This window comes from Centroberyx affinis, unplaced genomic scaffold (assembly GCF_046629955.1).
Source record: "Centroberyx affinis isolate AG114_WGS23_722 - 3 ecotype Tasmania unplaced genomic scaffold, CSIRO-AGI_Caff_v1 ptg000888l_1, whole genome shotgun sequence".
Lineage (NCBI taxonomy): Eukaryota > Metazoa > Chordata > Actinopteri > Beryciformes > Berycidae > Centroberyx > Centroberyx affinis.
The window spans coordinates 461574-474272 of NW_027279477.1; the positions used below are offsets into that span (position 1 = coordinate 461574).

Consider the following 12699-nt stretch of genomic DNA (forward strand, 5'->3'; position numbering starts at 1 on the left):
ACAGTTAAATAGTCAAACCTGAATTTCATATGGTGTTTGTCCACTGCTGAATATTATACAACACTTGTAATATTATGTCATATTATATGTCACATAGCATTTGTAACAGAGCAGCATAGAACTGAAACCTGCTTACAATGACATCTACATGATTAAAACTAAATATTCCAACTCTGTTTTGAAGTTTGTCTGAACACCTTGTCTGACTCTGTTTAACCATTTGACAAGGGGCAAAAACTCACAAGATGGGCCTATCACTTTTCTGATGGGTTGCTTCAAAATGGAATGGTCTGTCATATGCAGTAAATGTAAGGTTAGAATATGCTCTTTTTTAAGTAGAAATGTCCCCATTTAAGACTAAAAGGGCTGTGGTACCAAATTAAAATTGCTTCTACTCCGGTTATTTTCAAAGCTATTTGTTCTGATAGCGGTTATCACTAATTTGAAGAGTAACTGGGTTTCCCACTGATGTGTAGCCGTAGGTCTGGGTTGACACTTTGGTTTTAAAGCTCTGCTGCCCGCCCTCAACTCTCTGCACCTCTGAGCAGTATGAGGGTTTGACTTCCAGCTTTGCATGGCTCACTTGGATTGGGACATCCCTCTCCCTCCTGGACTGCACTCCGCTGGCTTGGGGGGCGGCGGATGAGAAAAGGCTGCTGGAGAGATGCTCCCTGAAGCGGCTGAAGAAACCGGGCCTCTGCCTCGGGGCCTCAACGGGCCGCCCCACGTTGAGGAGCACAGGCTGGCCCACTGCGGACCCGCCGATCTCCCTCTGGAGCACAGAGATCTCACAGGGCTTTTCAGCAGGGGGGCGGTGGGTGTCGGAGGAGCCGTAGGTCTCTCCTTCCTCTGGGACGTAATCCTCCAAGTCCTCAAGGGTCAGCACGTGGCCTCCTTGGGTCAGGATCTTAGGCTCCCGCTCTCTGAGCAGGACGCTTTCACCGTCTTCATCATCGGGCTCGAAGATGACAGTTTCTTGATCGTCCAGGTCCTCGCTATCCTCTCCATCTGGAGTCAGGACAGATGAGACCTCGTGAATCTCTCCAGTGATTCCAGAGGCAGAGCCAGAGGGAGCAGCACTCTCCTCTGCCTCCCAGGAGAGAGGCTGGCTGCTGACCTCTTCCTGCAGCTCGGCCTGCGCCTGCTCCACCAGCTTGTTGTTGGAATTGTTAGCGTTCGGGTTTTCTGGTGGCGACCTCTTGGGTCTGGTACCAGAGGGAGTGTTTCCTCTCTCAGACCCTGCTGGTGACAAGCCTCTCCTCCTGGGCAGCCTGGGGGATTTATTCACCTTGTACTCAATGATCTCTTCTACCTCCACCCACTTGGGCTTACTATCCATCGACCTGGCTTCAGCACCCTCGGGCTCAGTGACATAGAGGGTGGGGATAGTGGTCTTCCTTGGAGTGGGCAGCCTCCTTTGCCTGGCTGCAGGAGGCTCTGGGGTGGAGGTCTCAGAGCGGTAGGCCCCAGTGATAGTCATACCAGGGGACTTGTGTCTCTTCATACGCGTGTTCTTCACCACAGTGGTTATAGTCTCCTCACTGGAACAAAGAGAAAAAGGATAACAGACATTATCAGAGCTATAGACAAAGATTTCCCCTTCAAAATGCAGGACTGCATGCCATTTTCACACTGTTGATCAAAGTTTACAGACAGAAAACTTCACTCATACTGTAACTGTAAAGTACTGGCATTGAGCAATCTGATATCCACACTGGATGCCATTTAAGGCCAAAGTGAGAAGCTTTGCCCAAAATGGAATACAAACTAAAACAAGCCTATTCTCATTAAACAGGATCATCAACACAACAGTGTGAAGTCTTGGTTTCAAATATAAATGCTGCAATTGTTAAGGCTGCTGATTAAAGTAGGCAACACCATGGTGAGAATAGCCCATCCTTTCATCATCCTTGTGGGAGAGCCCTTCACACTCAGGCTTTAAATACTACATGATAATGCATACATGGGGCCAGGGAAAGAGAGGCGTGCACACACACATACACACAAGTGCTCCAAATTGGCTCTGGACTGAATAGACCAGGTGCATATTGATCCCTGCTGCCTGTACAACATAATTTAGTCCATGGCACCTTTTGGCAAGCTTTATCTAGATTGCCTGGCCAAAAAATGCTGCATTCAGATATGTGTTACAAAGCCAGCAACTGCAGTAATAATCTTTCCAAACCTGAAACTTGTTTGAAGATTGTCCATGTTGACAAACTACCTCACAACTTATATTTCTTAGTAGGATGGTATACAATGCAGAGGTATTGTCTACAGGATGGCATGATGTCAAACCAGGTAACAGACATGCTTCATGCACATGGTTCATTTTAGCCTGATCACACTTACATGATGATGGTTTTCTTTGGTATTTTAGTCTCCTGCTCAGTAACTATGGGGAAAGCAGAATGAATGAGACTTAATGGACAAAGCAAGATTATTAGACTAAGCTAGAGTTATCTACAATATGAGATGCATCAACCTATAGTGCATCTATAAACTGGCATTATTATTATTACATATTCAGAACCTGAACAAAGATGTGCATATTATATTAAGAGAAAGAGAGTGTATGAATGTGAGTTCCTACCTTCAATGGTGATGGCCTGCTCTCCAGTGCGAGCCACAGCAGAGGGGAGGACTAAGTCAGCAGCACACTTGGCACTGCCCAGACGATTGGACAACTGGCAATGGCAGGGAATATATTTTTAGGCTACTGAACAAATGGGTGTTATTGTGTTTAGATGATGTCAACTGACTTAAATCAACCCTTCAGTGCATAACTAAGTATGATCCTAAAATGATCCAGAGTAATTCTTACTTTACAAAACATACACTGGCTAGTGTCGGTGCTCATTATTTTCTATCTACATATTAATTAAAATAACAAAGTCCTGTGATTCAAGCATGGTGTTTGATTGTAGACCAACCTCACACTCGTAGTGTCCCAGGTCTCTCTCTGTCAGGCATTTGATTACCAGGACCAGCACCCCGCTACGGGTCTCACTGTAGGTCTGATACTTCTCCTGGTCAGTCAGCAGCCTGCCGTCCTTGAACCACCTTGATCACACACAAGCATATAGAGTCAGAGAGCAGAGGTAACACACAGGGTGACAGAATTAAGGACTTCCTGAATTAATACAAATAAAAACGTTCTGCTAATATCAAACATTATAACATGCAGTGCATACCTGATCTTGGGGCTGGGTGCACTCTGTATGATGCAGGTGAACTGAGCGTCCTCACCAGCAACAAAGGTGGCATTCCTCAGCTTGTTCACAAAACGAGGAGGCACTGCAAGGAACACCTCAAAATTTAATACACATTAAAGCCCCTAGAGAGGGTTATTCATTCAAGATTTTTTTTGACAATCCCCAAATCATTACTAAATTCTAAATGGTCAATTTTAGTGAAAACAAGACTTGAGTCGAACTACAGCCTGACTCATCACTAATATTTCCTATGGTGCATTATAGTTTTAAATGCAAACATTAGGGTATCATAAGCCATTGTATCAAATGCCACTTACCCTGAACAGTGATCTTTCCTAGGGTGCTGGCATTGCCAGCTGAGCTGGTGGCGAAGCACATGTACTGTCCAGAATCATCTGCTGTCATGTTATCCAAGATCAGTGTGCAGGAACCATCAGGATCCTCAATGATAATGTGATGAGGATCTGCCTCCACTGCACGTCCATCTGCGTCCAACAAGTACACAAAGGTATTGATGAAACATATCGTAGTTACAGTCAAGTGCAACATCAGCAGCCATGTTGAACATAGTTTGGTCTCAGATACTGTTTGTATGAAGGTTACTCTCTCACTCAGTGGTTTAGGGCATGTACCATTTCCAGAAAAAACCCCTCAAACACCCACACCCATCTTTGCTGTTACTCCCCATTATATACTGTCCAGTAAAGCAGAAATGAGGGGGAAAAAAATAAATGTTGTACATGCAAGCTCTTCCTTACCCTTGTACCACGTGACTGCAGGTTTGGGTATTCCAGTGGCCTTGCAGGCCAGCTTAACAGTCTGTCCCAGCTCTGCAGTGCAGTCTGCCAGAATTTCATCAAAATCAGGGGGACCTGGAAGAACAGATTAAGCATGAAAGGCAATGACTGGATGTGGATTTTGAGAGAATATTACTATACATATCCATACATTACTGTAAATATATACTGTGGGATAGAAAAGACAGAATGAGGTAAAGAATAAGAGTACGATAGTATGTATTTGTGTGTGTGCATGAGTATGTCTGCATGTGTGTGTGTGTGCGTGTGTCCCACTCACTCCATGCAGGCATGCTATAGCGCTGCTGCAGTTCTCGGAGGTCTCTCAGCCACGAGTTCTTGATGATAACGGTGCGGGCCTGCAAGGTGTATTTCCTTACAGAGTCCTCACGTTCATGCCAGATCTCAAAGGCACGGTCATCACCCTCCACTGTCTCATTCACATCAATGTTATTCAGCTGCAATAGAAGGAAGAATACAGCAAACATCAGTCAAGGTGCAGACCATGAGAGAGGAAAGATGACAGTAAGAGCCTTAACATGAGAATGAGGACAGAGTAATTATAGCAAAGGTCTTACCTTCATCATATTCTTAAAGACATAGGCCTGCGTATCAGTGTTGCTGTCTCTCTTGGGTTTGCAGATTATACAGTAGTTCTTAAAGAGGAAGAGGTGGCGGTGGTGACCTCTAGAGGATGTCCTAATTCCAGGAGCTCCCTCCCACACTTGGAAGGGTCCCTGGTGCAGAAAACCAGAATAAACAATCAATCAAACACAAACACAATCAAACCCCCTATATACACTGGATTGATTTAGAGCTTGAAGTGGCTTCTTAAGAGTGTTTAGCTGCTTCCCAAGCCAGAGCGGGGTTAGTTGACTTTGTTTGTGAAGAAAACAAAAGCCTGTGTATCCAAAGTTACCAAGTGAGTTTACGTGATGCTGTAAAGTGCAACATGGATGAGATGAATATGCCGATCACTCTGGCTGCTGCAGCAGAGGAAGAAAAGCTAATGAAACTAATTGGAAAACGCAGAGCTAAACTAGCAGTCTGCACACATAAAATGAATGAAATAAAACAGTATCATTAATATAATAAAATCACTGATGACTCAAACTCCAACTTACTATTACTCAGCAATGCCACAATAACTAGCTCCTACCTGTCTAATGGGCTCTCCTAGTACTTCCAGAGTGGCGGGATAGTTCTCGATCATGGAGACATGGTGGGTGTTCTCTGAGCGCTGAGGAAGCGATGACACCATGGCATAGGCTTCCTCCAGGAGGCAGCAGTTCTGACCATTTTTCGCCTTGTTCCGGATCAGCTCCTAAAGATGGGAAGAGTGACAGGTGAGGGGGAAGCAGGGATTTCAGTAAAAGTGAGATGGAATTTTGTGAAATTACATCTGCAAGTATATCTGCTTTCAAATTCCTAATAAAAACACAATAAAATAAAGTGACATGATGCAATGAAAACCAGATCAAATCAGAATAACAGTGAGTTGCAGAGAGCTAAACCTCACAAGATTCCACTGTGATTCTACTGTTAAAAATCTTTCACCTTGAGGATGGCCTTGTACTTCTGAATCCTCTCCAGCGGCCGTTGGAGGTAGGCATTGATGCTGAGTACAGGAGGCTCTGCAGGATCTGCACTGGCCTGCTCTTTCTCAGTGTATTGCTATAATATAGTGAAAGAAAGAATATTTTTTAACCCACGTAATTGCAGTGGTAACCCTTCCTTTTACAGACACCCTAAGGATTGGGTATTTACAAGGTAACGACAAGGTATTTACCAGGTAAATACATGGTAAAAGTAGTTAAGTTACCAAAGTAATTACAGCTGTAACTAAGTTAGTAAATACTTAAAAACAGCGGAATTACTTGTGAAAGAAACTACTTCATAGCTTGGTAAAAGGTATTTTTGAGAACCATCCTGAACCTGTGATTTAGTGATTTAGAGATTTTTGTCAGTAATTGAGCTGTTTCCAAGTATTAACCTAATTAGTTACAGCTATAATTACTTGGTAACTTACTATTTTGGTCATATCACATTACCTGGTAAATACCTAGTAGTTAAGGTGACTGTAAAATAAAGAGTTGCCATTACAATAAAGTCATATTCCAACATACTGTACAACCCACAGTGCAGTGATAATAAGCCTGGCCCAACAGGAGAGGAGCTGTGTTACCTTGAAGAAGCGGTGGACGGTCTTGTCACTGATAGCAGATTCAGCCAGATTCTGACCTACAAGATACTGGAGGTAGTTCTCGAAGCCCTCCTTGTTCCTCAGGAAGCGCATGGCTACATCATCATCTGTGTCACACTCGTTCAGCTTGGGGAGGAATGACCTACAGAAAACAGCAGTGGAGTGAACTGATTAGTTAAAAATAAGGAAAACCTATATTAAAAAGTCTTCCACTGACTTGTTCGTCGGAGAGGATGCAAATTGTTCTCTGGATACAGTCTGCCACTCCCAACACACACAACAACACAGACACACTCTCGCTCTCTTTTTTTACTACATCAGTTGAATAGAACGCCTCTCACTCGTTATGGAAAGCCTTGATATCTCCAATGTTGCGGAATATGGCCTCCTTCTGGCTGGTGACATCAGACGGGGCGTCAGGACTGTCCACATGCTTCAGGTGATGGGACGTAAAGAAGTCCATCTCTTTGACAAACTCTGCTTCACCATTGATCAAGTCGTGTATCAGTTGGCTGGGGACATGGAACAATATGATGAAGCATGTCGGTTATGGTGCACTCTTGGCTTCTGTTTTAGAGTACTTGCTAAGTGTCTGCAGATGTATTGTTCTTACGATAGTTTCCTCTTGTATTCACCCTCCGAAACCTCTTCTACATTTGTCTCTGGAAGGTCACCCGTATCGGCAGAGAGCTGGAATAATAGAGCCATAATTAAGTAATTTTTATTTTCACCTTTCAAAATGTTCAAGGGCCTCAAGAAAATCAGCTAATGCTTGTGAAAAGGAGAGTACAGATGTTGCATTGTTGGGAAAGCTGCTATAGTCTTGAGACATACTTTCAGTTTCTTGTCCAGGTAGGCAGGCGAGACCCAGCCTTGGCGGGATGGGGTAGTTTTGGTGGGTTTGGTCCGGACAAGCCATTTGAGTGGATGGGCTGAGTCCAGCACCTCAACGTACTGTCCCTCCTTCAGAGAGATGGATTCTTTGCTTGCGATGGTGGGGTTGTAGTCAGCCGTTGCCACATAGATGTCAAACATCTGTAGATGTAAATTAATGACAGCAGACATGAATTCAACATAAAAGGGGCTGTCAGTCCGTGTTACACAAAATGTCATGGTGTCATGGTATAAATCTAATATTCTGTTATACCACTCTATCTAATATACTAATATACCACTATTTAGCAGACTGAGGGTTTCCATATCTCACCTCTCCCCTGGCATCACCCTCATCAGACTCAGAGGAAGAGTCAACGATGAGGGAGGGAGGACGAGAGCGACCGTGATGGGGTGAAGGGGAGGGGGTCTTGGTCTCGTCATCACTGTCAGCACCTGGGACACGTAACGAAGCTGGGGCAGCAAGGAGGGAGGGAGGCAATCAGAGGAAGACAGGCAAAGTGTGCCAAACACACAATCTAGGTACAATTCAAATAATTTGTATGTGAGCTTGAAACATAGTTTATTACTGATATGTAACCTAAAAACATTACAGCAAAGTCTGGCAAGGAAGTACTGATATCTCACTTTACTCTAAGATGAAGTGGTATCACTATTTTTTTTTTTGGCTTGAATTCGGTGGCATTAGTAGTGCCCATTCTGCTCAGTTCATCGATGCACAGGTGAGGCAGGGCAGGCTTCTGCTGACCAGTCAGCTCAAAATCACATTTCAAGCAATGATTGACTACCTGACTCTTATAGCGCTGAATTAACATGGCATTGAATGACTCCTTCAAATGGGCAAATCATTACTCTTGAATCAATGAAGATATTGAATTATGTTATTAGTTCAAAATAAATGAATTGCTTGCAAATATAAATTAGTGCTGCTATGAATTGCACAACAATGGATTTCAAATGTTTTACTATAGTGGCTGTGTTAGTATTCTAACAGCATGCAAGAGAAAGCTACAATACAGGTAGCACTTGTATGATCTGAGCTCTGCACATACATGTCTGTCTTAGCATGTATTCCAGTCATCAGCTGGTGAGACTCCCTAGTCACTTCAAATCCATTTTTCACAAGAAAGGAAAAACTCAATGATGATGCATAACGAGGCATGAGAGAGCACACACAACCAGGAGAGGGAAAAGATGTTTACTTTATATTTCATCTTTATATATAATCCTGATATGGCAAATGAGGGAACTGAAGTGATGGCAGCTTTGTCCACCAAAGAATCAAATTATGTTTTCCTATACTGTATCTAAGAGGATTTTCTTCATCTTTGCAATGCACTGTGATTCTTGTTTTATGAGAATAAGTGTAAACCAAAATTGTTTCCACAAGTCATCTCCTCAGACATAATAGTACAAAAATATCTTTCTCATCACTGCGCTTATTTTGTAAGAAAACCAAGTTAACAAGTCATACTCCTTGTGGAAAGAATTTGCTATTGTGAAGGTTGATGCACTGGGGATACATACTGGATGTTTTGGGCCATGATTTCATCCACTGGAGCACTTGATGATTCTGTGAGCTGTCTGAATAACAAATTAATGATTGGATGAGTATTTGAATAGTTGGATTGATGAAGTGGTGGATGGTAAAATATAAAAAAGGAATGTCTGTATGAGGGAAGGTTGTAAGACATACACACATGGATGCGCAATACACACTGAAAAACAAGCACTAGAGAGCAGGGAAGAAACACTCCTTTTCCAGCAGGTTTTTTGTCAATTCTATTTAAATTCAGAAGTGAATTCTAATTCAAGAATTAAAGTGTTAAAGCATTCAGATTAAATGAGGCCTTCACAATTCTTGAATCAGGAGTTTCAGTTCACTGAATTGCCCCCAAACCTGTGCAAAACAATGAACAGAAGAAGCGCTGTATCCAACATTTTGATGGAATTGTTCATATACTTTTAAGCAACTTTAGCATTAGCAACTGGCATAACCATTCGTAGCAGTTCGGACTATCAAATGCAGTAGCTGAAAATTACTTTCCAGTATCACCTAGCACAGGGAGAGGAAACCTGCAGGTTTTCATTCCATCCAGAGTACACCAGGTGGTTTCACTGATAAGTCCCCCATCTCTGGTTGAATCAGTGAAATCAGCTGGTGTAGTCTTTGTTTGGAATGAAAACCTGCATATTGTTGGCACTCTATGGCACATGGTTGCCTATCCCTGACCTAGCATATTAGCTGGCCAATTAGCTCGCTGCATGTGTGATGAGGACACAATTAATGATTTATCGTAACATGACATAACCTGTGATTCTATTTAATTCCTCCTGACCACCAGAGGCAGTGCTTAATGCTGGATATTATCCGTCTCACCCACGTGCAAGTGGAGTGTTTAAATCAATAAAGTAACCTGTGACCTAGGATGACGTAGGGAAGCAATACCTACCTGTACGTAATCCCCCATCATCCTGAGATCTGTTCCTTCTATCTTCTCACAGGTAATTCACTACTACAGGTCGAGTCAAGATAATGTTCCCTACAGATTTAGAAGTAGTTGGCGGCTTATCGCTTTGTTTACATGGAGGCAACAGCTGGCATTGCTGGGGCATTGCTGAGGACATTACTGCCTTATATCATACATGACTTTGCTGGTATATAAACTTGACCTGCCTGTATGCAAGACAAATAATATCCATTGTTAAGCCTCTGGCAGTCATCCAGAATTCATAGAACCGTAGTTACATCCATTACTCTTGTTAATTGTTATAACAAAGAGCAGATAGTTTGTGATAGCATTATGCTATGGGCTTTGAATTCAGACTTTACCAATTATTTGAAAATGTTAACAAAACACTACTACAAGCCTTTCTGTAACTTCAGAAGGTTGTGAGTTACAGAAATCTTGAATGTCTCTCTTCTCTGAAGCAAGTTATCACAACAGATTGTCAAAAGAAATCAGGACATATTTCACCATTGTTCAGTACGTACTGTATATAGGAGGAAGTGCTGTAATTGGAATTAGAATTTCTGTTAAATTAAAATCAATTAATCCAATATTTCACAGCACAAATGGAACAGTCCATGGCCTATACTTACCTTGACTGATCTTAGCTGATACCATTTCAGTGATCTGGGAGGTGAGTTTCATGAGGAATTCCTCTGTACCAACTTCACCTAGGTAGGGTATTTTACCCTCTTGAGGAGTGAAGAGGAAACAAATAACACCATCAATATTGTAATAACAGTATATATTATAATATATATCATATTAGAGGATATTAGGTGACTTAATAGCTCACCTTTTCCTCTGCTAACCTCCTCCTCAGGAGGACTAACTGTAATCCCAAGAACCCTAAACAGAATAAAGTGTTACATTTTATTATTTACATGTATTTGCAATGTCTATACATGTTATATTATTTCCCATATCATTCTGAATCTCCAACGTAAAAAAAAAACGTACTCTGGGACTTTGGTCTCTGGCTTTGGTCGTGGTGCTGGGGAAAAAAGAAAAAAAGAAAAAAAACACATGTAAATATATATGTTAGGTTTTTACCCCTGTGACAGCCTAAGATAGTCCTTAGCCCTAGGATCAGTTGATTAGATTTTGGTGATGATGCAAATCTAGGATTCCTGCCAATAGACGATTATTGTTTTTTTTTTAGCCATAATCATTATGATGTGTGCATGTGCTAATGGTAAGGTCCATCATCCAGGACTAAGTCGGCGGCATTGCATTCACATTCCATTTTCTAGGAAAGTCAAACACAGAAGACAAACAATAAACAAATGGAGGCTGCAGCTTTGCAAGTTGGAGAATTATTCAGCGTTGGCAGAGGTTTGAGATCTACCGAGTGCCTTCTAATTTAAGGATATACTCATAGATCAGTATAATTTCTATCTAAAGTGCTGAGTTGACATTTTCCTTACTGTCATCAACCTCTAGGTGGGCAGTGCAGATGGACTGTCCTGCCCTATTCGTGGCGATACAGGTGTAGGTGCCGGTGTACTCTGTGCCCACGTCCATCAGGATGAGGCTGTGCTGGCGCCCAGAACTTGCTACTTTGTACCCCTTGGTATCAGGCTTGATCCATAGGACATCTTCCATTGACTCCTCCTTCAGCCAGGTGACCATAGGAGTGGGAGAACCTGGGAGAACAGAGGTGAGTATTGGAGATTTTGTAATGTATACTGCATGTTGGGATAACCTGGCAACTAGTGAAACTCTTGAGATGCATCATTGGGTCCTGATCCTGGTGTAATGAAATCTACTCTTTGGATCTCCCCAGATTAAGAGATTAAAGGCTGCTGAGGTGGAAATGCTTACAGGCAAAATAGGCTTTTTTAGTTTTCATGAACTCATGAAGCTTGCCTTGGCTTAGCGAATTTGCCTGCACTTTAGAGGAATACATTGTACAGTGTTTAAAAAGTCAAAGTGTGGAAAACAAACCTTCCACTTTGACAGACAAAGTGATGCTGGCTCCTTGTTTCACCTTCCTGTTGGTGAACCTCTCAAGGAAGCGTGGTGGGACCAGGGGCTCCTTGGAGTCTGCAAAAACATTGTGTAACATTAAGAGCAGTATCATCATATAATATATCATTACATCTACTAAAGCAGTGATTCTCAACCTTTTTCATATCAAGGACCCTAATTTAGTCCACATTAGGGCCACGGGCCCCCATTTGATGAGATTTTGTTTCTCGGACCCAAATCTGAGAATATTTTTATTGTTAGGTATGATTTTGTGCTGAATTCCATGACTATCTGTACTGTAGGTAGAAAGATAACAGTGAAACTATGACTAAAATAGTCAATCTTCTACATTTTCTAATTCTCTAACTTGCTGAAGTTTAACAATTGCTGGGGACCCCCTGGAACCCCCATCAAGGACCCCTGGTGGTCCCCGGACCCCACATTGAGAACCACTGTACTAAAGCTCCTATAGCCGTGCCCTGTTTTTAGAGTAAATGTCAAAGTACCTTTTTTAGTTGTATCTTGAGGCATAATCTCCCCCGGACCTGTCGTGAAACAGATTTGTTACTGTATCTGTAAACCTCAGTGCATCACAGTTGCAACTTTTAACTTTTAAGTAATGTAAAATATCTCATGTTCTTTTTACATTGTGAATTATTTAGGCATATGCAGACATACTCAGAACTAGCAGTCGCGCAGAGGAGTATGCAGAACCGGCTGCATTGCTGATGTAAGCAGAGTATTCTCCCATATCTTCTCTCTTCACTTCCAGGATCTCCAAGCCATGAACATCCCTCTCTGCCAGCAGCAGAATCCTCTCTGAGGGTCGCAGAGGGTGGCCGTCTTTGAACCAGTATACTCTGGGCTTGGGGAAACCTGGCAGACAAATTATTCATGTAAGTCTCTCTAAAACACAGTTTGATATTTTGTTGACCAGAGGTGAATTGACCTTGATTAATAAACCTACCCTTTACTTTGAGCTGCATCTTAGCGATGGGTGAACCTGGGCTGACATGAACATCATGCAGCTCATCCACCACTTGGGGTAGCTGCTCATCTTCGGCTACAGACTCAAAGGCCTCAGTTTCCCTACTTGAGGAGAGAGGAGA

At 42.5% G+C, this 12699-nt stretch overlaps 1 protein-coding gene across 1 annotated transcript in view; it reads right to left on the minus strand.

Annotated features, from left to right (window-relative positions):
• Window positions 1-412: 412 nt before the first annotated feature.
• Window positions 413-12699, minus strand: part of obscnb (obscurin, cytoskeletal calmodulin and titin-interacting RhoGEF b) — a 61663-nt gene continuing 49376 nt past the window's right edge. The window contains 25 exon segments of the mRNA XM_071521420.1: window positions 413-1541; window positions 2353-2395; window positions 2594-2687; window positions 2934-3063; window positions 3195-3297; window positions 3533-3700; window positions 3974-4087; window positions 4293-4470; window positions 4591-4749; window positions 5172-5336; window positions 5570-5686; window positions 6198-6357; window positions 6557-6727; window positions 6829-6905; window positions 7050-7250; window positions 7423-7562; window positions 8637-8693; window positions 10213-10311; window positions 10416-10468; window positions 10580-10613; window positions 11047-11265; window positions 11567-11665; window positions 12097-12135; window positions 12269-12466; window positions 12558-12679. Coding sequence (XP_071377521.1) covers window positions 413-1541; window positions 2353-2395; window positions 2594-2687; window positions 2934-3063; window positions 3195-3297; window positions 3533-3700; window positions 3974-4087; window positions 4293-4470; window positions 4591-4749; window positions 5172-5336; window positions 5570-5686; window positions 6198-6357; window positions 6557-6727; window positions 6829-6905; window positions 7050-7250; window positions 7423-7562; window positions 8637-8693; window positions 10213-10311; window positions 10416-10468; window positions 10580-10613; window positions 11047-11265; window positions 11567-11665; window positions 12097-12135; window positions 12269-12466; window positions 12558-12679 — 4069 coding nt within the window.